A 23,651-nucleotide genomic window follows, 5' to 3' on the forward strand; every position below is an offset into this window, starting at 1 on the left:
ATCACAAGAGCAGCAGGAAGGAATGGTGCACAGCCCTGGTCCCTCCCTGGCCCTTCCTAGGCTCTGCACAGAGCAGGGCAGAGGCTCGTTTCCCCCCCTTGCATTGCCCTCTCCAGGGGGCTGGAGGTGTCCCGTGTGTGTGCATCAGCCCCCACCACTGACAAATATTATTTCTATATCCCATCCATGAATGAAGGAGCTAAATGGGGTGCCCGGCTCCCAGCACATCAAAAGCAAAGGGCACTGAGCAAGAGAGATTTCCTTTCCTTGGAAGGGGTCGATGGAAGGGTTAAAAGAAAAGCATGAGCTGGAAGTGAAGGAATGCGGCCCAGCAATGTACAGCTGGCACCCATACAGACCAGCCCAATCAGCTACTCAATCAGATTACTGCAAAGACTGCAAAAACTTGTCAGGATCATTCAGAATCAATTAAGTGCCCGTTAACCACAAGCTCCTCAAGGGCTTTCTTTCTGCTGGGGTTGAGCAGAGGCATAGAATTGGGCAGGTCCAAAGCTAGGGCTGGAAACCTGAGCCAGAGGGGTCAGGTCTGTGCTGCTGCAGCTGAGCATGAGGAAGTGGTGATGCTCAGCTCAGTGACATCACCCTCAGTCCCCATCCAAGATTTGGGGACAGAACCTCCAGGTGACACGTGGTGAGAAAGCAGATGCAAGTTTTCTTAATGGACCCCAGAGGGGTTCACCAGCTGCAGCCCCCAGCCCAGCCAGATTCCTCCATGGGATAACATGGGGCCCCACACACTCCATCCCAACCTGAGAATGCTTCAAAGAGCCACAGTACTGAGGCTGGAGGAAAAAAAGCTGTCAGCAGAAAAAAAAGCCAGATGGCATTGCCCACAACAACAGCCTCCCACTAAATAAAAAGCAGCAGGGAATGGAACCACCCCCCTCCATTGCCCATTGTCTAAAAGGGCCATTCCCACCCCAGAGCTCAGTCTTCCCTCATGGCACAGCCCCAGAACCAATCTGACACCAGCAAGAGTTGTTGTCACTGGGCTCTGAAATCCATCGTGCCTTATTCCAACCACAAAATGAGCTGGGGGAGCCTACAGGCTGCAAGGCTTCAAGTGGCTCCATTTCTACCACAAAACAGCAGAGGAAAAGCAAATCCCTTCAGCCTTCATGAGAAGCATCCTCCTCCTCCAGAACGAGCTGCTCCCAACTTGATTCCTTGCTTTCCAAGTTGGAAGGGCTCAAACACAGCAAAGTCCCACCATGAAGGTTATTTTCTCTAAATATTTGCCATTCCCCACTCTCACAGATTCATCAGGAGGATAAATGCAAACAAGGTGTCGAGCACAGCATCCCTGCAACTGCTCAGCATCCTCAGCATCGTGCTGCAGCTCCCCACCAAATGCTGGTCCAGCACTGAGCCACACGAGGCAGCTGCTTTCCTGCACACACGCAGCTTTCAGGCTCTATAATAACAACACAAAAATGTATCTGTCAAGGTCACACCCCACCAAATCCACAAGGGATTCTGCAGGGATTACAATAACTTCGCTGAACACTCAACCGCATCAAAAACAGTGCGAAGAAAACCAGATGGGATAATTATGGGATCTGCTGCATCAACACACACCATGGCACACCCAGGAGCAAGTGTGTTTTCTCCTATTCCCAGCAGGGAAAAAGCCCCCACTAGCAACAAACGCTCTGACATTGCCTTCAAAAAGAGCCAGAAAAACAGGAATTTACTCGAGGCTTTCAGGCTGCTGAATTATCCATGGATTATTAATGCTAAGTCCTGCTGCTTGGTTTGGTTCCTGGGTGGGAGACTGACAGGCACGTATGGAAAGTAATCTGAAAGGGAATAGAAAAAAAATCCACATGTGCTTGAGGGTCTTTGCCCCGTCATTATCAGCACTGTCAGCACCCAGGCAGAGCTCCCTGCTGACCACTGATCCCATGTGAGCTGCCCCAGAGCTTCACCTCCACGAGAGGTGCGAACTGGGTCCTGGGAGTCAAACACCAACCTCTCCTTGGCAGCTCAGACCTTCGTCTCTTCTACAAAGCCCTTCAGGTGAAATAGCCCTCCTCTTTACCCAGGCTCAAAGAGCAGAGAAAACTTCTCTTTATTACACCATTTAAGGAGCTGAACAAACCAAAGCTATGTGGGACAGGCTCTCCCCACCAGCTTTTGCAGAGAACACAACTCTGCAACCTAAGCTTTGATACCCAACAGCTTTCCACCATCCCCATTATACCATCAATTCTTTGTTGCCTGTAAGGAAATCCCTACAAAAGCCCTGCTGATCACAACACTAAGTGAGAATTAGGCCCTCCTTTAATTAGAGCAGGCTTTCAATGAGTTGTTGGGCAGCACCTGGGGGTCATCATCTGATTGACTCCCACTGCTGCTTGCAATTGTTGCCCATGCCATGGGTTTGAGGCAATGCTGGGGACTGGTGCGCCCTGTTCTTCTCAACCCCGTGATTGTTGAGTTCACTGAATTACAGAAAACGGCGATGAGGTTAAAAAATAAACGGAAATGAGATCTGTGATACCCACAAACCACGTCAGCGAGAGGAACAGCACATGTGCGTTCACCAGCCAGCAAGACAGATAAACACGAGGGCAGGGCACTCCCTGGGATTACGTTGTTCAGCCGTTCAGGAGTGCACTTCACTCATCACCCCCAGAAGAACATGTTCTTAGCACCATCATGTGCATCAAATACTTTTAAACGAAAGCAATTGCACAAATACGTCCGTGCTGGGAGTGGGGGAAGAGAACAAGTTTGGGTGATGCATGAAGTGACGCCCTCATGCTGTGTGCAGTGTCCTCTTTAGAACACGAGGAATGCACTATATATAACATAATACGGGGATGTGCATGCAGATTTTTGTAATTCTTCAGAGCCCTTGGAATAAATGGTCCGTGACACTGAGGTGATGCAGCGGCCTGACAGCCAGGATGCAAACAATTAGCGGGGAGAAGAGATGAAGAGAAGAGAGGTTTGGGCAACTTTGCTGCACCCTAGAGTTCTGAAATTGGCCACAAACCCACATTTGTTGGTGCCATCCTGGGAGGAGTCTTTGCGCTGGGAGCTCAGCCTCAGTTGGAAGCTGAGGAGTTTCCCATCCTGAATTACATCATGGTAGTAGCTCATAACACGTTCATGCTCCAGGCCCACAACATTGGCCTCTTTGCCTATATTCTGAGCAAGCATCTTTGCATTTCCCCATGGCTGCAGAGATCCCAGGGAGCCACTTCCCCTTTTTCCTTCTCCTCCCAAAAGCACATCTTTCCCATCACATTCCTGCACATGTCATGCTGTGCTGGGAGATGGGTCCCTGCCTTGCTTCTCCTCAAAGTCATCCCTCTCTTTGTTCACTATCATCCTGTGCATCCTATGGGCTGTGAGCAGGGCTCCCGTGCCCTGCAGTGCCCTTAAGCAAGAGATTTGCTGTCCTGGTGTTGCTCTTTGCATGGGATTTTCCCCATCACTGCTGTATGACAATGGTCCCCCAGTGAGCCCTGGCTCCTCCCAGGTTTGCACTGCAGCCAATTTATAAGCTCCATTCAACCAACAAAAAGAAACACAGCTCCTTGGGCAGCTCCATCACACCCAGAGAGAGCAATGCTCCCCACATGCCTAGCTTGTCCTGGAGGAGCTGCCAACACTGTTCCCCGATTTGCATGCTATGTGGATCTCCAGATCCCACCCATGCAGACGTAAGTGCAGAAGGAAGTCTCTTCAATTGTCCACCTATTTAAAACAAAAGGAAGAACAGTAGTAACGAAACCTACTCCAAATTCTTTCTACCAGAGGGTTGTAATTCACCCTGCTGAAAGCTCAATCTTTGCACCGCACCCAAAAACCCTCAGAGGAATCGAGTAAGTAACCACAAATAAAAATATCCCAAGATGAGCCTTTATTCTCCGAAGTGGAAGAGAGCCAGAGGCCTTATGAAACCAGCTCTGTGGTTCCCTTCTTATTACTTTTTTGGCATGGATGTTGGTATCTGCATAGCACCATAGATCAGGGAGAGAAAGAGGCACAGGAGGGAAAGGAGGACGAAGGGTGACAGGCAGACAGCCAGAAAAGGAGGATGGGAGAGGGAAGAAATACAGCACTCTCCTTTGCAAAATTAAATGCAACTTGTTGCATCTTTTCCAGTCAGTGTGTGCTTTCAGTAAAATCAGAAGATTTAGGAGCAGATTGGGGTCTGCCCGAGGAGTGGTGATCACAAACAGGGAGGCTGTGCAAAACCCAGGCTTGGTGGAAAGCACCAACAGCCAACAATGAACACCACTGAGATCTTTCCTCAGGTGGTATCAGATACATCTCAATGTTCTGCTCCTATCCCTGCCTTTACCACCTCTTAAATATAGCATAAATCTCCATTTGATATGCAAGAAATTCCCTGAAGCTATGCAGACACCATAAAAAGCACAGAAGTATTACTTTATAGGAAGCTGACCTTCACCAAAGCTGCTCTCATTTTGGGAGATTCATGAAGAGGAACATTGGGGAACTCACACAGCACCCTAACCCTCTTCCAAGTGCTCTGGCAGAACAGATGAATGTTTTCTGTCCAGTCATAGCCCTAGCAGGGATAATTTCAGGCAAGTGGGTCCTCATGACCCTTGACCAAAGCCAAGCTCCCCACAAGACCGCTCTTTCCAGCATGATGTGGGGCCAACCATCCTGTTCACTGCTGCACTGCTGGTTTCCCAAGGCCATGTGAGATGGGAAGCCACATTGTTTGTTAACTGTTCAGCAAGTTCTGCTAAAAAATCCTTTGGGCAGCAAGCTACAAGATACTCCTGGGTGGAGGACACGCCTGCTGCTGTTGAGATTGTTGAGCATGGATCTCTGTCCTCTACTAAAACAAAGGCAGAAGCAGCTTCAAACATGTTCCTGGGTTCTAAATGACTTCTCAGGTTCACAGAATCGAGGAATTGTTAAGGTTGGAGGAGCCCTCCAAGACCGCCCAGTCCAATCCCAACCCACCCCACCCACTGACCATGCTTCCAAGTGCCACATCTCCACAGTCCTTGAGCCCCTCCAGGAACAGTGCCTCCACCACTCTTCTGGGCTGCCTGTGCCAACGCATCACCACTCTTTCAGAGAAGAAATTGTTCCTAATATCCAACCTGCACTTCCCCTAGCACAACTTGAGGCTGTTTCCCTCTCATCCTAATGGCTGGGAGGGATTTGATGCAATCTGACATCACATTTGGCTTTATCTCCCTAGCTACTGCACTGGAACCTGAAAGTGATACTTCTTTTCACCAATGGGCACAACATGCATCAGCACTGCGGTCCCTGAGGAGAGATACTGAGATTGTAGCCTCTTCCTAAAGGTCGTGCTGGCAGACTCACCCCTGCTTCTCTCCCAGCAAAGAGATTGCAGGCAAAATGTCCTGCAACACAGGCAAGAAGTCAATACACAAATTGGTGCCCACAACACTGCTGGTGAGAAAACATCTGTGCTGCAACAACCTCTATAATATCTTACAGCATCTCACATCCATGAGGCTGCAGAAAACAGGATAGGAGGCGATGGGGGGGGAGGTGGAACGTCACTTCTAGAGCCACCAGGACAACCCCTGACAGTATCTAGACTTGCATTTAGAATAGTAATAATAATAATCCCAGAGAACCATCTAAAGACATCTGAATTCAAGGCTTTCAGCCTTCTGATGAAGCTTAAGAAGTGTGCAGTAGACGAATGGACAGTGAGGTGGGCTGAGATCTGGTGACCAGCAGAGCTCAGAGGGCTGCAACAAACCGTGCCGTCTGGTAGGAGGCTGTACATAGTGCTGCTCCCCAGTGATGAGTGCAGGTTTCGGTCTTGTTCAACGTCTTCATCAGTGACCTGGATGAAGGACAGAGTTCACCTTCAGCATGCTCAGTGATGGCACAAAGCTGGGAGGAGTGGCTGAGGCAGCAGAAGGCCGTGCTGCCATCCAGTGAGCTGGACAGGTGGAGAGTTGGGTGGAGAGGAACCTGACGAGGTTCAACGTGGGGAGCACCTGGGGAGGAAGAACACACACATCAGTCGTGGGTCAGGGGCTGAGCTGCTGGAAAGGAGCTCTGTGGAGGTGTCTTGGTGGTCTACAGTTAGAGCACAAGGCAGCAGTGTGCTCTCATAGCCAGGAAGGGCAATGTTGTCCCAGCTGACCAGCGATTGACCAACAGTTGACCAACAGTTGGCCAAAGGTTGACTGTGAGCCAGCAGTGTGCCCTGGTGCCCAAGGTGGCCAATGGTTCCCTGGGATGTTCTTGCCAGCAGATTAAGGGAGATGATCTTCCCCCTCTGCTCTGCCCTGGGGAGGCCACGTCCCATGTCTGGAACACTGTGTCCAGTTCTGGGCTTCCCAGTTCAAAGCAACCAAGGATCTTCTAGGGAGAGTCTAGTGGAGGGCCACAAAGGTTAGGGGCCTGGAGAATCTCCCATTCGGAGGCAGGCTGGGAATGTTCAGCCTGGCTGAAGGGAGATTGCAGAGTCCTACACCTGGGTAGGAAGAACCATGTGCATCAGTGCAGGCTGGGAGCTGAGCTGCTGGAAAGGAGCTCTACAGAAAAGAACCTGAGGGTCCTGGTGGCCAACAGGATGACCACGAGTCAGCAGCGTGTTTTGGTGGCCAAGAAAGCCAATGGTTCCCCAGGGGGAAATGCTTTCCTGTGATGCTGTAGGGAACCTTCTTTAGCATTAAGGTTGGATTCGATGACCTCCAGAGATCCCTCCCCACCCCTGTGATTCCATGATTCTGTGAATCAAGCTTGTTCACTTCTCCTTCACGGACTTTTGATTTATATCCAAATGAGGAAAGCCATGCAAGAGTCCGATATTGGATGCTCCATGACGGATGTCAAATCTGTGTCCCCCACTTACACCCTCTGGGAGTCTGGATCACAGATGTGATTTGTTTTGCAAACTTGACACAGCGTTTGCAGTGAAGGGTGACAATGAGGTCTCCTGCTCGCTCTTGTCACCTGGGGATGATGTTGCAATCTGATTTTAACTGATGTAATTCTCATGCCTGAGTAGGCAACACTGAGTACAAATTACTCGCACAGTCTGATAAGACCAAGGGGTCTATCTCAGATCAAAATCTGATGGCTACATGGGTATCCCGGTCTATGGCTTTGTTTTATCAATTAAAGGGAAAAAGCAATCATTGTTTTCCTACAAACGTTTGTGCAAAGTATGCCATGCGTTGGCCTTGAACTTCATCGCTCAGACGAGGAAAATGTCCTCCTTCCTGCACCCCTTAAGAGGTGGTTGAAGGGAGCTCATCCCCAGGCTCAGCCCTCTCTCTGACCTTGCAATGTGCTGGGATTGGCCACATTCCCTCCATGCAGTCCCTTTGCAGAAAAGAAACCGTGATTTCTCCCTCTCCCCATTTCTGTCCATTACGGGACTCATTAGCAAAAGAAAAACGATTTTTGTTTGCAGAAAGGCCAGCAGAGGAATGTGGTGATCCTGCCATGATCCATAACCCAGCTCCACCAACATCAGTCTTGCTATGTACCTTGAACAAAGCCCTGGGCAAACATTCAGGACTGAACTTGCAAGTTCTTAAAATGGGGTCAAAAAATAAAGCAAAGCCCCAGCCCTGTTCCTGGTCTGTTCTCAAGAGCAATTCAGTGAAGTCAGTGAAGGAAATCAGAGCTGCATTAATCCCTCTACTTCAATTAAAACGAGAACAATAAACACTGTAAGAGCCAGCAGAAGCTTTTGTATGAATAGGGGTTTAGGCTTTGGCCTGAAATGTTGGAAAAGGTGTTGATTTTCTTTCATTTTACTGTGCCCTTCTGAGGCAACATGACTATGGCAGAATATGATTACTCCTGGTGGCCCCCTGTCCTTGAGGGATACAGACATTATACCCCCATCCTTGGAAAAAAAAAAACCCAACACATCACAAACAGCAGAACCCCTCAGAACTGGGTTGCTAGAAAGTTTTCTCGAGATTTAGTGCTGCTGTGGGTTCTCCTGTGCTTAATACATCGCCATGCATAGTACTTGGATCCTTTGCTGTCTAATAAACAGTGCACTGGGATTCTCCAGTGTCGAATATTTGCTGCACAGATGAGGGTTCATCTGTTAGAGGAGTTGTCTGCAGCCTCTCTCTATCTGCAGAAAAGAGCCAAAAAATGGAAATTAGAGGTCTGGGCAGCACCTTCATCTCCTGCATCCAAGCAAGAAAACCCACACAGCTCTTTATGCAATAAATCTTTTATTCTCTGTAGCTCAGAGGTATTTCAGATGGAATGGAGATATCTGAAGGATGTTTATACTTTCCTGAAAGCCAGGGGAGCAGAGATATCTGAGCCATCTAAGTCACTTGAGAAGTACGCTGTTGTGCAAGCGCGCTTCCCTTGCTTGCAAAACGTTCTTCAAAAAGGTGTTCCTGGGCCTTGCTCTGCCATCAGGAGGAGGCACAGTGCATCCCCATCCCCAGGGGAGGGCTGACAGTACCGCTATGCTCCACGGGATGTGGATTGAAAGGCAAAATAATGACGTTCCCATCTCCATTTCACTGCAGAGCTCTTTGCTGCTCTTAAGGCTGCAGCAGCAACAAGGCTTTGTTTCTCCAACCAGCACCAGCAGCTCCAGAAACCCCTCCTTGCTACAAGCAGCCCCACACCAGGCTCTTCAGTCTTCCCCATCTCCCATTCTGTTTTGCAGTATGGAGGTGGCACAGCGCAGCAAGGCAGGAAACACAGCTCTGCCTGGATCGCTGCCTGGCAGCAGCAAACCTGGCTCCGTTCCATGCTCCCTCTCTGCAATCCAGATGGATTACGTTCCCTGCAATGCTGGAGCTCTCTGGGTGAAAGCTGGAACGCGTCGCTGCTCTTTGCTGGAATGCAGTGATGGTTTGCTCGGCCCCACAGCAGAGACTGCAGTGACAGAGCTTCCTTTCAGCCCATACAGCACAGCACGTGATGCAACATCAAGCTTCTTCATACCCATTGCACACAGAAATCCCAAAGCACCGGGTATTCAACAGCTGCAATCAGCCTTCGCATCGCCAGCTGAAAGCGAGGAGCATGAGGCTGTGTCAGGGTTTTAAGTTGCTCAGAGCTAATCCTGCCTGCTTCTCTTGCTTTTTTAATTAGTCTTCATTAAGCAGAGACACATCACGCCTTGCTTGCCGTGAATAACTATTAATCAAACAGGGTATCAGCGCCAGGTAATTGCCATATTAGTTATCTGACATTCCCTACGCCACTGGCAGCCTGCACCTGTAATCAGGCCCTGACGTAATGCATTTTTGAGCAATGCTAAGTTTGCAAATCCACCCCAGGCAGAGAGCAGCAGGAGGCTGCAGCTGGGATGTGACCACATTTCTGTGCCTTATCAGCACCCCAAACATAGGCAGCCTCACAGTCTGCTGTATAAGATCTGCTTCACTGCTGGAAAACCAGAGCCTGGAGCCACAGTCACTTCTTGGCACTGCCAAAGTCACCGAGGAAGTCAGGCAGAGGAGTTTTCAGAGGAAGGGGCTGAATCCACATCTTCCATCCTCACCCTGGCCTTGTTTTCCCCACAATTTCTCCTTTGTTAAGGGCAATGTTCTCATCGGAGTCTTTATATGTAAAGAGAGGGCCAGTATTGTTACCCACCTTCTGTGGAGGAAGAAGCAATTTGAGAGATATGGAACATTTTATGCCAACTTTTCACATCCATTCAGTGGCACTCACACAGTTCCTCTGGAGGGGAAATGTTTTGTCTTGCAGCGGAAGCCTCTGTTGAAGCCAAATAGAAGATGAAACAATCCTCTCATCTCCAGTTCTGCCCTGGGGGAGCACTCTTCCCAGGATGGCTTAAGAGTCTGCTAATGAGAGGAAGAAAAAGAGGGAAAAAAGGCCATTTTTGCAGCAAACCAACCTGTCCTTATGGCATAGGGAGCAAAAGGCTTTAGTGATGGACGTGGCCAGTCCTAAGCAATGGAATAGAAGGAAAAAAATGTTGAGCAATTGGTGGATGGTTTGATGGGAAGGGACCATACTCTGGAGAGGAAAATGTCAATGGGGATCAACGCCAGGAAGTAAAAAAGTGATTCTGAGCACCGAGGTGGCCAAACAGTCGAGTTGGTACTCCAGCTGTGAGTGCCATTTTTTGGACACTAGAATTTCTTTCCTGGCAATCATTTCTTGGGGCTGGTTCCCATTTTTTTGGTGTAGGAAATCTCTGCCTGAGCCATATAATTCTGATTCTCTGAGTTCTAGTAAGTCACATGGAGGTCGGTGCCTCTGTGCATTCGGTTTTGCCTGGGTGTTCAATCATGGCCCCCTTCTCACCACAACCTGAAATTCTCCATACTCATCAGCAATACCCATGGAGTGTATCACTTTAAGCTAATAAAAGCTTAATTGGAAATGCACAATCTTGAGTCGAAAGCACCAACATCAGTCATTGTCCTTAAATGGATATAGCTATAGATACTAAGGAGAGGAGAAGGGAAAAATCTATATGTATGTGATGCAGGATATGAGATGGTCAGCACTGAAGCAAGTTGTCCATGAGGCTGGGTGGGCGATGCAGGGCTCCAGCTCAGCTCCACCTTAGCCCTACAGACTCCTCATTCACTTTCTCTTCTCCCCATGCTGCAAGTGATAGGGAGACAGAGCAAGGAGCACTTCCAATGGCTTGGTAAGAAAGCACTGGGAAGAGGAAACAGCATTTCCTGGCATTGCTCAAGGCTGATTTATGTCCTCCCAAGGATGGTGAGCACTGCATTCCCCAGCTTTAATAGCGGGGGCAGGCTCTGAAGTTCCCTCATCTGGAACACAAATGAAGGAAAGCATCGGGTTTCCCAGGACCACAACCCCACCTCCTTCAGTGGGCAATCCTCCTGCATCCCATACCCTTATATATAGGGCTGGTACCCCCATCATCATCTCTGGACCCAGCAGTGCTACAACGATTGTCTGAAGTCCCTGCAGGCAGGGCCAGTCCTTGCAGCCTCCATGATGTGGGAGCTCCGCTCTGTAGCCTTCACCCGGGCCGTCCTGGCAGAGTTTCTGGCGACCTTGGTCTTCATCCTCTTCGGCCTGGGCTCTGCTCTGAACTGGCCCTCAGCTTCCTCCCCGAGCATCCTTCAAACTGCGTTGGCTTTTGGCTTGGCCATCGGCACGTTGGTCCAAGCCTTGGGGCACATCAGCGGAGCCCACATCAACCCGGCGGTGACGGTGGCTTGCCTCATCGGCTCCCACATCTCCTTCCTGCGTGCAGTCTTCTACGTGGTGGCCCAGCTCCTGGGGGCCATGGCAGGGGCTGCCATCCTGCACGAGATCACCCCAGCCGACTCGCGGGAAGGCTTGGCCATCAACAAGGTGAGGCTGCAGCCCATGGCGGGTGAGAGAAGGAGCTGAGAGGTTTGGGGTGAAGCTTGGGGAAGGCTGAGGGATGTGTAGAAGGGCTTTGGGATCAGCAAGGACCTTTATTAAACACTGGATTGGCAGGGTGAGATGTAGCATGGATTCTACCAGCAGCAGGGATGAACACAGGGCTCCAGACCTGCTCCTCTGCTTTTAGGGACTGAAAACAGAGGTGATCCAGCTGGCTGGAGAGACACCTAGGTAGGAGACAAACCCTCATCTCAGCCTTATCTCAGGCTCTATTGAGGAAGATCTTGATTCTGTGGAGATACAGGTTAGGGAAGGACATGGGTTGGGTTAGGTTGGAAGTGGATGATTCTTAATTTCCCCTCCAACCTCAGCCATTCTATGATTCTGTGACAGAATTCTATGATTCTCTCAGCTCCTCCTGCCCCAGTCCCATCCCTTCTACCACTCTTGGTGTGGGCAGGGGAAGCCTTTTCTCCCCTCTCCATTACATTGTGCCACCACCTATAGAGCATAGCTGTGCTATGAGATTCCATGGCACTGGGGATGATGAGCCTGGATTTTTTTTGTCTAAGCTCCAGCTTCTCATCAGATAGCACTGTTCATTTTGCCACATCCCACTGTGGAGGGATGGCCGTCGCAGTTCCACCTGGGACAGAACATAAAAGTGCTCCCGCAATGCCACCAGGCAAAGACACAGCATTCTGCAACCCACAGCACAAGGATCTCCCTTTACAGATGCGAGGAGAATAAAGAAAATGAGGGAACACCAGGAACCACAAAAACTCCCCAGTAACATCCCAAATCCCCTTCTCACACCATGCACATTGTATGAAATTGTATGAAAGAGAAAGTCAGCGTTCACTGTAACTCCCTTCTCCATGGGTAGCAACAGCTGTGCTTCTGCAGAGGTGTCCATGCCAGCAGCATCATCATCCAGAACTGGTGAGGAGGAGGAAGGCAGTGTGTTTCAGGAGGAAACGGGGAAATCCTTTCTCTTGCAGAAGTCAGCTGGCACTGCCAGACCCAGCTTCACTGCCAAAGAGATTGAAAGGGTTGAAAAGGAACTGAGGATTAGTCTGAACAAGACTATTTATATCGATAGTAGCTGAGGTTTAATAAGCCCAACAAAGCAGTATGAGTTCTAAGAGACTTTCAAAATGCTGTTTTAAAACACAAAGCACCTGAAAGAAGAGATTTTGATTTTCTTTTCCCCTGTGGGCTGTTCATCATGCAGCTGCTTGCACAGATCATCCTTCAAAAATTAGGGGAATATCAGAGAGAGAAGAGCGAGATCCCACTCTGTGTTTGGGCAGGAGGATGATTGCTGCTGTGCTGTGTCAAAGCGTTCTTGGGATCAGCATTTGGGGGGACACCCAAAGCAGGAGTGACATGGGGCAAGAACAGGCGGAGATGTGGCAGGATGGGCTGAGGGAAGAGAAAGCTGCTGCCAGATCCACCCAGATCCAGATTAAAAACCTTCAAGGATTTGCAAAGTGCCAGAAACCAGAGTTGGAGGAGAGGGTGTGCAACAGGCACAGCTTCGGACCAAGTCAGAGTATTTTTGTAGTCAAAGAGTGGGAAGCAAGATGGGATTATTTTTTTTTTTCTGTGCCAAAATATCTCTTTTTTTTTAAAAGCAATTCGTATTTTTTTTTTTTTTCCAAAAGACATTTTGCATTTCAAACAAGAGGCAAAGAGAGAAAAAAAATCCTCTGGGGGAGAGAGTGGAAAAAACAATGCCCAAATGAGTGACACAAAAGCGTTTCCTTCCATGTCCATCAAACGTTGCCCACTGAGGCACTTCCTGTTTTTCCTGGGAAAATTCTCCCCCTCCTCCAAAAATCTCACCCATTTCCTCTGCCTTTCTGGGTTTCCTCTCTAAATCTCCAGTCCAGGCACTGAATTTGCCCATTGCTGAGATGTCTTCTCCCCTTCCAGCTGCACAATGAGACGACAACGGGGCAGGCGGTCACTGTTGAGCTCTTCCTCACCTTCCAGCTCGTCCTCTGCATCTTTGCTTCCACTGATGAACGCCGGGAGGACAATGTGGGGTCTCCTGCACTGTCCATTGGCTTTTCTGTTGCTGTTGGCCATCTGCTTGGAGTGAGTAGAACGGGTTAAAGAGCAGTGCTTGGTGGAGTGTCTCTGTGTTTCTGCCAAGAGGTCTGTAACTCGTGGGGGATTTGTGACTGATGCAGTCAGTACTCATGGTTTAGAAGTGGGTACAGCAGGAAAATTCCACCAAAGCCATAGTACAACCATAGCCTGAGCTGAGCTGTTATTGGTCACGAAAAAAATCCATAACCTGCTGTATCTGCTGCTCCTCAAGTCCCTTTGAGAGCTCCCACAGATCCATGGGGTCTTCTATCTTGGAGCGAACATGTTAGCAACTGTGACTCTCAAGACCGTGACAAACTGTGAATTATGTAGGATGGATAGCCAGGGAAATCCCTCACAGCTAACTTTTGCAGGGAAAAAAACACATTATCCTCCAACACTCCCAGCCTCTCAGGATTAGAACAGCAGTGTTTGCATCACATCTTCCATCCTTAATGATATGCAAGCCTGTGTGACTTGCTGTGGAATTACTTTCCTTCAATCCTCTGTGGCAAGGAGTAGCAATGTGCTCCAGGAACGGGCACGGCAGAAACGTGTTCCCATTGCAGTATACGTCACCCAACTTGCACCATGCAGACACATCAGCTTGCACCAGAGATGCACAAATGGGACTCAGGTGTGTTGACTCAAGTGCTGGAAGCTGGTAGCATTTCTTTTCCTGTAATGGAGTACACTGGGGTATGAAACACTGGCTTGGAGGATGAATCATGCTAATAACACACCGGGGTATATTAAAATGTGGTAAAAGGGTTCAATGCTAGCACTAAGTGTGGTGTTTCTCTGCAGATCCGTTACACTGGTTGCTCCATGAACCCAGCCAGATCCTTTGCCCCAGCTGTAATCGTTGGAGACTTTAGTGACCATTGGGTAAGAATCGTGCTCTTGGTGTTGGGTCAGTGGGATGGGCCCCCCAGGTTATCAGCATGCTTAGAAAAACAAAAAGCCAACCAGGTCCAGCATCTCAGCACCAGCTCCTGTTTAGAGGAGAGATGTAGAGATTTGCAGAAAGAGGTGGGGCTGCCGGGTGCTTAATTAGCTTATCTAAGCAAGGTGAGTTGCAACAGAAAAAGGGGTGTGTTTTGTTGACCATGACTTAACAAAAGAGATAAAAGCAATGGAGAATGAACCTCTTCTCACCATCCTGGATACCTTTCCTGGTTCCAGTTGGATCCAGGCATGTATTTTCCATCAGCTCTTTTAGGGACACTTCCAGGCATTGCCAGCTCAGCATTGAAGCTGTGGCCATGCTTAGTGGTGTCCAAGCTGGGAGCCTCTTCCTCTCCATAGGATTGTGTAAATGGGTAGGATGATGTCTTCACAGCAACCCAAACCATGTCGTGCTCACAACAGTGCTGTCATAAGTGGAGGTCTTACAGCATTCACTCTCAGAGGAGGAAGAGACAGAAGAAGGTGGGCATGTACATTCAGGCATAACAGCAAGGGAACAGACAAGAGATGGCCAAGTCAAAGAGAGGGCCAGAGCAGATCTGTCTTCTGTATTTGGTCTTAACAGCAAAACAGGATGAACAGGTCCATAGGATGCCTGTAATGCTCTCAGAGACCCAGAGACCCTCTCCTCTTCATCCTCCAAGCACGGGCAGGCTTCTGCTTACCACATTCTTCTCTTTCCTTTTTCCATAGGTCTTCTGGGTGGGCCCCCTGGTTGGGGCAGCGGCTGCATCCATCATCTACAATTACATTCTCTTCCCACAATCCAAAACCTTCTCAGAGAGGCTCGCCATCTTCAAAGGCATGGAGCCAGAGGAGGACTGGGCAGAGCGCGAGGCACGGCGGCGGCAGTCAGTGGAGCTGCACTCCCCACAGACCCTGCCGAGGGGGAGGTCTGAGAAGGTATAGCCGAGCCAACCCAGGGATAGGAGAGGAGCTGAGGGAACCCCGATGTTCCAAACAGTGCTTCACCTCTCTCCTCTCTCTGTTTTTATTTTGCTGGGGTCTCGTGTTGCCTCATCATGGGGAGATGTGCTGTGATGGCCCAACTTTGCCACCCAGCTCTATGTCTGCAGGTTTTCTAACTTTAGAGGAAAGCACCGTTAAAGCAAAGCCACCAGTGCAGCAGCAGGGACGAGCACATGCTGGAGTCCCACCTTCAAGTCCCCCTCGCAGGAGGCAGTGCGCGGTGGAGCTCATTGCCCTTCTCGAGGCGCTGCAGAGAGGTGTTATTAGAGGTGTTTGCTGGGTGTGGAGGTTGCCACCCGATGCCTCATTGCTTTTGAACTCTGCTCACCCTTCTCCCACTTCTTCTCGCTGCCCAGCTGTTTGCACACACTGAGAGCATTGCTCCTTGCCACACAGATCTCACAACCTGCAAGTTTTGCTGCTGCAAGGAACTCAAGCACATTTATGACCCACAGTGGAATGCAGATGCTCTTTGCTTTTGCAGACTGGAAGAGTGTCCTCGCGTTCCCTCTGACCCCACTGGGGAGCTCTTGCAACTTCTCCCTCCTGTGATGATAGGAAACCTCCTAATTTTCAGCCCCAGATAATCCACAGCTTGGCTGTTCCTAGACCACCACTGTCCCTCAGCTTCAGTGCTTCTTCTTTCTGCCCAGATTTTGCTTTTCTTCCTCCATTCCTATCCCACCCTGATTCGAATGAGTAATACAAAGCATTTCAGATATGAGCTTCTCTGACTCTTGCTTTCACAGATGCACCACACCAATGGCTCTTGACCATCCCATCCTTTCATCAGAACCTGGTTACAGCCACTAGAATAGTCAAAGAATTTGGGTTTGTCTTTGGGACATGCCTTAGCTCTTTTAAGCATTAAATTTAATCTCGTTTCTATTACTCAGCCTCAAAGTTATGCATTTCCCGCATGACATCCTCATGCCTCTTTCTGTTGACGACGTCTCCCTTGCATTGCACCGTCACAGAACATCACCACCTCATTTGGGATTTTTTCTGCTAAGGTTGCTAATGGAAGTATTCAACAAGATGGGCTCCAATTCCAAACCCTAGAGAAAGTTACTGATTGTTTCCCTTCTCCCACTCTTTCGACTGGAACCACCATCAAATGGTGCTCTTCCTCTGTCCGCTGTTCTCTACCTGTACCCATCTCCTCCTCCTCTTGTCCCAGTGGTTCTAGTCCTCCACCTTGGTTGTTCAGCGACAAAGGAGCACTTGAATACTATTTCAAAAATAGTTTGTTTGGTTTTTTAAATAAAATCTGTATCTGTTCTTAGTCTGAGCAATGGGAAATGAAATCGTAGAATCATAGAATCCTCAGAGTTTTAAGGGGCCACTAAAGGCCATCCAGTCCAACCCCCTTGCAGTGAACAGGGATACCTTCAACTACATCAGGTTGCCCAGGCCCTGGGCACTCATCACTGATCTCCATTCAGACATGGAGCCATTGGCCACCACTCTCAAGATTCGATCCTACAGCCAGTTGTTCATCCATCAAACTGCCTGCCCATCAAACCCATCTCTTTTCAATTTGGATGTTGTGGGTTACGGTGCCAAAGACCTCACCGAAGTCCAGATAGATGACATCAGTGTCCCTTCCCTTGTCCATTGATGCAGTGACACCATCATAAAAGGCCACTAAGCTGAAGCCACACTAGCTCTCTTGTATCACCTCCCTGTCTTCCATCTTCCTTAGCCATATTCCAGGAGAATTTGCTCCAATATGCAGGTTTTTGCTCCCGGACTTCTCCTTTCTGGTTGAGGTACCTGTAGAAGCCTTTCTTATTCTTGGCATCCCTTGGTTCAGTTCAAGCTGGACCTTGGCCTTTCTGACCCCATCCCTACACAACCTAGCAGCTTCCTTATGCTCTTCCCATGATACCTGTCCCTATTTCTACCAACTGTGCATTTCTTCTTGCTCTCCAGTTTGACCAGCAGGTCCCAGTTCAGCCACGCCGGCCTCTTGCCTTCCTTTCCTGACTTGCTATACCTGGAGATGGAGAGTTCTTGAGTGCTGAGAAAAGCTTCCTTAAAGATCTGCCAGGTTTCCATTCGATCACGTTTCCATTCAAACAGAGTGTAAAGTCACGTAAAAATCACCAATTATTCACGTTTAAAATTAGTTCATATTGCTGCTGCTGTTTGAAGGAAAAACATTCTATGTGTTCCAGGGAAACCCAAACAAATTTACCCAGAATTTATCCTGCCAATGAGCTTCTATAGACAGCACCATACAGCTGATTCATGATTATTTTTTTTTCTTCAATGTTGAAGTTAATTACATGCCCTCAGATCCAACCATTTAATTTATTATGTACCATGACAATGTTTAAGACACATAAACTGTGAAGAGCCCTACAAATGAGTTTTAGTGTCTAATAACTCACTGTCCTCTTTCAAATAAAGTGCTTTAAATTTACTTCTACCAATGAATTTATACATGTGTCATTATTCGGTTCACATTTCTGGTCATATAATATCTATGTGGTCATATATGTATTATGCAGCCCAGCTTCAAGCCAACAGCCTATTGATCTGCAAAAATAACAGTGAAAACATAGCCCCCATCTTCCAACTACCGTCCCACCAAATAAGGACCATTCCTCCTTGAGCACCTAGCTCTGCTCCCATTCCTGCCCTGGCTGGATTCAGCTCTTGGCATGCAGTGTTAACATGAAGCAATCTCACTGAACCAGATTTTCAGATGGCTAAAACAGCCTGAGTCCTCTCGAGACAATCAGGCACGCAAATTTTCCCTCTCCATGCAGCTATCATTGTCTTCAATGACACTTCCAAAACTTGCACTGTCAGGAAACCAAGCCAGTCATTCCAGACTTACACCAGTGCTGTTCAAATTAGAGATCTCAGCCACCCAGAGATCAGAGCTGCCACAGACCAACCAAAACCCTCCCTAAGCTGATAACGCTTTTTGTATTAGGCCTCAAGAGGAACGCTTTGGCCCAGGATTCAAAACAACCTGTGCATTCCCACCCATGAATTCATGACTCCCCACGATGAATATCTGCAGTGTTCATTGCACCATAAATTAACCTTTATTAGTGTCATCACGGACTTGTGATAAATAATATGACCATGAAATCCAAGCATAAATCACTGTACAAAGTGCCTCAGATCTCATTGCTTCCTATGCCCCGCCATCGCTTGTGACCACAGACCTTTTCTCCCTCTCCTGTTCTGTTGCTCCACCTGTACACTGTCATCTTGACCAGTTTTGGGGCAGCCATCCTGCAAAGCCTGTTGGCGGTCCTGGAGCTGCTGTGAGAATTTAAGGGCATTTTGGACTTTCCTCGACCGCTTTCCTTGGTTGCCAGATATTCAGCTCAACCCATTTACTTAAGACATCAGTGAAGTGCCAGAGTACAGTAGGTGTTCAGCAGGAAAATGTGATTTCATGTAGATACCAGTTGGACCACCATGTTGCTACCCAGGGGCATGGTGACACTCTGCAACATGATGATTTTAGGATGAGAGGGAATGGCCTGAAGTTGTGCTAGATTAGGTGCAGTTCGGATATTAGGAATAATTTATTCTCCGAAGGAGTGGTGATGCATTGGCACAGATTGCCCAGGGATGTGGTGAGGTCACCATCCCTAGAGGTGTTCAAGAACGATGAGATGTGGCACTTAGGGACATGGCCAGTGGGCATGGTAGGATGGGCTGGGGTTGGACTGAATGGTTTGGGTGGCCTTTTCCAACCTTAGTGACCCTATGATTCTACAAAACCTTTGGCCTGAAGAAGTGGCTGGCAATAGTGGGGGTCCATAGGGAAAGTCAAGTCCTCAGCTAATTCCTACAGTTCCAGAGAGGCCTTTCTCCCAAGACTCTGACAATGAATCTGGGTATGAGACCAGAAGCTCTGCTCCAAATTTCAGCATGGTTTTCCAGGAACGTGAGGAATCTGACGATAATCAGACATTTATCCAGAGACCACTCAGTGCAAGCCTTCAGCTCCAACAGCACATGATCATGAGTCTCTTTAAGCCCCAATCAGTGTAAATTATGGGGTGTAACTTCTTAGGGTGAGAGGTTTCTCAGTGCCTCTCGTCTGGGCCTCAGAGGCAGAACGGGGTGAAAATAATTGTTTTCTAACCAACATTTTGCTTGGCAAATCCCAAGCTCTTGGAGCCAGGATGCAAGAATTTCAGCTTTTAAGAGATTCCAGACTATGCTTTATTATGTTACCTGCTGCATCCTACTTGCTTTGGAGGCTGGTCTTGTTCTCCAGGTCCCTTCTGCCCTGATGCAGCCCAGACTCCTTGCAACCCTACGAGGAGACTATGTGGGCAAAGATGAGACTTCCATGGCAAATACATTTCAAGAGGAAAGCCATCTCACAAATGCAGGTCTGTCTAAATCCCAGTGAGTGGCTACTGGCCTAAGAATGCAAAGTATTTACCGAGATGAGCAGAAATGCAGCCTCCCAATGTCACAGGTGCAGGTGGCTTCACTGGAAAGGGCTAGACCTGAAAATCAGGACACCAGGGTTTCAGGCCCAGCTTTCATCCTGGATGATCTGCAGAGATCTCTTTTCTAATCAGGCTTTGCTTTCCCTACTATACGTGATTATCCCCATGTGTCAATTTAATGATTATTATGATGCAAATTAATTATTAAGGATGCTGGCATTTCCATTGCAGACCAGTACCAAAGTGTTTGCATCCACTTACTTGGATGCTTTAGAGACTGCCAAGTAATTTCTAAGCGAGGAGCAGAGCAATGCTGTTATTAAGCATTAACACTATTCAGCATTGTGATGGCATCAGCCCAACTTACACACAAGGTCTTGGTTACAAGGTCTGTGACCAGCAAGGGCTGGATGGCAACTTTGTGACCACCTTTGCAAGCCAAAGTGGCACCTGCTGCATGGTGGGATGGCAGCAAGAAAGATGAGGACATCTCAAGAGTAAACCTGGCCTGCAAAGTGCTTTAGCCCATCCCTACTGCCTGTCCCAAAATCAAGACCCAGAACTGAGTGCAGCTCAACCAACCCCAAAGCTGCCAGTGTTGGACACATCCACAGCAAAGGCTCCTACAGTCAATTTTGGGTGTTGGTTGGTGGAGCTCAAGGGCTTTTTGCTCCAAAGCACCAGATCAGGTTGCTGGGGGAAGCCAAAGCCTCCAGGGAAGGAGAAGGTGGAAATGTCACTTGCCTCAGGCCAGCAAAATAATCCCTCAACTTTAAAGCAAGCATGGGCAGATTGTGAGGTAGATTAGAGAAATCCTTGAAAGCCTCATCTGAACCTGCCTGCACAGAGACACCACGGTGCAATGAGGCTTCGCCCCAACCCCACCACAGAAAGCAGCAGCCTCAGGAATAGAATGAAAAGCAAAATTTTGCTTGCTCTGCTTTGAATTCCCCACCTGGGTTTATTTCATACCTTGCCGCAAGCTCCCAGAGCTGAGCCAGCAAGAAACAGCCTTTCTTTAAAAACAAACCAAGGCAAACTTTCTCCTCCAGCCATCTAATCCCAACTAATCACAGATTCCAGCAGAAGGAGTTGGTTGCTGTTGTGGCTTGCTTGTATTCCTGTGCCAGCTGGAAGGTCCTTGGTCAAAGTATGGAGCCAGGTGAGAGGGCCAGCCCAAAAACTGGGCTAGTCTGGATCTCAGCAGCACTTATAGTCCAAACTCAACTCCATGCAAGCTGATAGAATCATAGAATTACCAAGGTTGGAAGAGACCTAAAAGATCATCCAGTCCAACCGTTCACCTATTACCAATAGCTCCCACTAAACCATGTCCATGATCTGCCGGGCTTTGAGGTCTGACGCAGAGCTGAACCCGCCAGAAACTGGGGCTGCTGTGGAAAAGATGAATTAATAGAAGCATGGTACAGGTTCAGAAATGCAACCAGCAACCCAAGGACGACAGGGGCTGGCACACGTATCCAGCAATGACACACACACCTCCGTGGGTGAGGCAGAGCTGCAGGGCCCCGGGCAAGGATGAGGCATGGCTGCCTTCCTCCCTTTCAAGCAATGCAAGCAGTGGGTTCAGGTCCCTGTCTGCCTCCTGCATACTGTCCCCAAGGTGCCACCAACCCATGTGGCCCTGCAATGAATTGGGATAAGTTGGCTGTGCTTTGTTTGCTTGCACATGCCAACAAGAAGAGTGGTTGAAGCCATTCTTCTCGTGATGGCAAAGCCTCCATGTCTCTTCACCTCCTAAACCACTGGGAGAAGTGAGGTATGCGTGGCCCTGGCACGTGGGAGTCCATCTGTCAGCAGGGCCCTGTGCAACGCCTGCTTGCCCAATTCAATTACATTTGACGCATCCAAGACACTTTCAGCTCACACAGGTTCTTTGGAGGGCATATAGAAGGGAAAAGGAAGGAAGCCTTCCCAACACCTCGACGTCAGACATCAGAGAAGCTGAGCAGGAACACTGTGACAGAGTAACAAAAATCATAAAACCATGACAACCCTGGAAAGTCTTCAAACAACCATGGGAAAACCCATTTTGCAAGGTCTGTAGTTTGAGAAACATCCTGCATCTCTCTCTGTAAGATTTTCCCCATCATATTCAGCATTATTTCATCCCCTAGCCTGGTGGGAGGACTTTCTTACTTTTGGAGGTTCTTATCCGCAATCTGGGAGGTGAGTTCAAGCCGGTGTTGAGCTGAAGCCACACTGTCACCTGAAATCACCAGCCTATGTCAATACACATGGCAAAACTCGGCCACCACACACGGAGAGCCGTGCTATGAGAAAGGTGGGAGGATGAGAGCAAGGTGCATCCAATCCAGGAGGAACCACAGGAGGATGGAAGGGAAGTGGTGAGCAATTACTCCAACTGGAATCTGGCCAGGGTACCTTGAAAAACCAGCTTGCAAAACTTTCACCAAAACACGCCAACGGACCAGGTGCTTCTAGGATAACAGAGCTGGTTTTTCACCCGACCAGATCCCCAGGACCAGTAGAACCGGGAGGAAATGATGAGGAGGAATTGTGCTGTAAGGAGCGCTGGATCTGTGTGCTGAGCTCAGGACTCTGGGCCCAGCTGGAGGAAAAGGGCTCCTTTATTTCTGGCTCTGTAGAAGGGAATCCCTCCTGGCTTTGACCCCAAACGGAACTGGCTACATGCAAGTCTGACTGCACCCAGCAGAAGGCAGCAGTGAATGCAATTTTTCAGCACTTTTTAAATTCAAAGAGGGATTTGAAATGCTTTTTACCAAAAATACACGTGGAGCTTTGACTGCTGTGTGCTGGAGAGTGACTACTTCTGCAGAAGCGCACTGCAGCCTTGGATATTCCCTGCATGGAGAGATCGGTTTGCCTGAGGAAAGCAATATGCAACCTATCAGCTGTGCTGAAGAACAGCAAGGTGAGCAGAGGGGAGCACTCAAACCCATTTGAAACAAACGTAAATCCTGGCACACAACTGCAAACGAATCAAGAAGTCATTGTGAAGCGTCACCGGAGCCATTTTCTGCCTCCAAACTTCAGCCCCCAGCAGCTCCCTGCCAGCCAAGGACTTCCAGCCAGATGGATTTGGAATGGAGACCGGTGCCGTGTGAACATGAGAAGAGACATGTAAACGTGGCTTGTGTCCATGCAGTGCCTGTGGCTTTGTGCTGGCATTCCCATGAGTAAAATAATTGACTTTGTTGAGCAAGAGCTTGGAAAGCAAAAAGAAAAAAAAGGACCTGAGATGACGGGGTAGGATTCACCCTCCCTGGTATTGGCACGGAGCACCACCGACTGCCAACACTGGTGAAACCCACACCCGATGCTTATCGGTCTCTGGAAGGAGCAGCAGAGTAGAAAGGCAGCAAAGGGGCTCAGAGACTGAAATCAGCCTTTCTGTTCTTGGGCCATACCATCCCCTCCAGCCCCCGTGTGGGCACTCCGGGGAAGCTCCAGTTTGACTGTGTTCTCCAAGCTCTGCCCTTGGGGTGATCACAAAACACTTGCTTTCTGACTCTGAGCTATCTTGACAGCCCGGGAGCAGCTCCAGGTGCTTAACTTTGCTTAACATTTCGTTTCTTATCTAAATTCAATGCACTTGGCCAAGCGTGGGAGCACAGCCCTGGGACAGCTCCTCCAGCCCAACAACAGCAATGGGAGTTTTCAAGCAAAGCTGCAGTGTTCTTTGTGCCATGAGCACATAGAGGAAGGGAATAACAGCTACACCTCAGCTAACAAAACACTCGGCACCTGACAAGAGGTAGTAAAAGGGAAAAGCAGAGGAGGGAGCGCAGCATCGTTATGCAACCGTGTTATCTAACGACCACGGAGACACCCTATAGGGGCTCT

At 48.8% G+C, this 23,651-nt stretch overlaps 1 protein-coding gene across 1 annotated transcript; it reads left to right on the forward strand.

The window, feature by feature from the left end:
* Positions 1 to 10,950: 10,950 nt before the first annotated feature.
* Positions 10,951 to 15,306, forward strand: AQP2 (aquaporin 2; the record flags this gene model as incomplete). Its single annotated transcript, XM_079547738.1, has 4 exons — positions 10,951 to 11,316; positions 13,270 to 13,434; positions 14,236 to 14,316; positions 15,091 to 15,306. The coding sequence occupies 4 exons, from the start codon at positions 10,951 to 10,953 to the stop codon at positions 15,304 to 15,306; spliced, it is 828 nt and encodes a 275-aa protein (XP_079403864.1).
* Between the last annotated feature and the right edge of the window lie 8,345 nt (positions 15,307 to 23,651).

The sequence above is a fragment of the Tetrao urogallus genome (genome assembly GCF_951394365.1).
Source record: "Tetrao urogallus genome assembly, chromosome: 31".
NCBI classification, from domain to species: Eukaryota; Metazoa; Chordata; class Aves; order Galliformes; family Phasianidae; genus Tetrao; species Tetrao urogallus.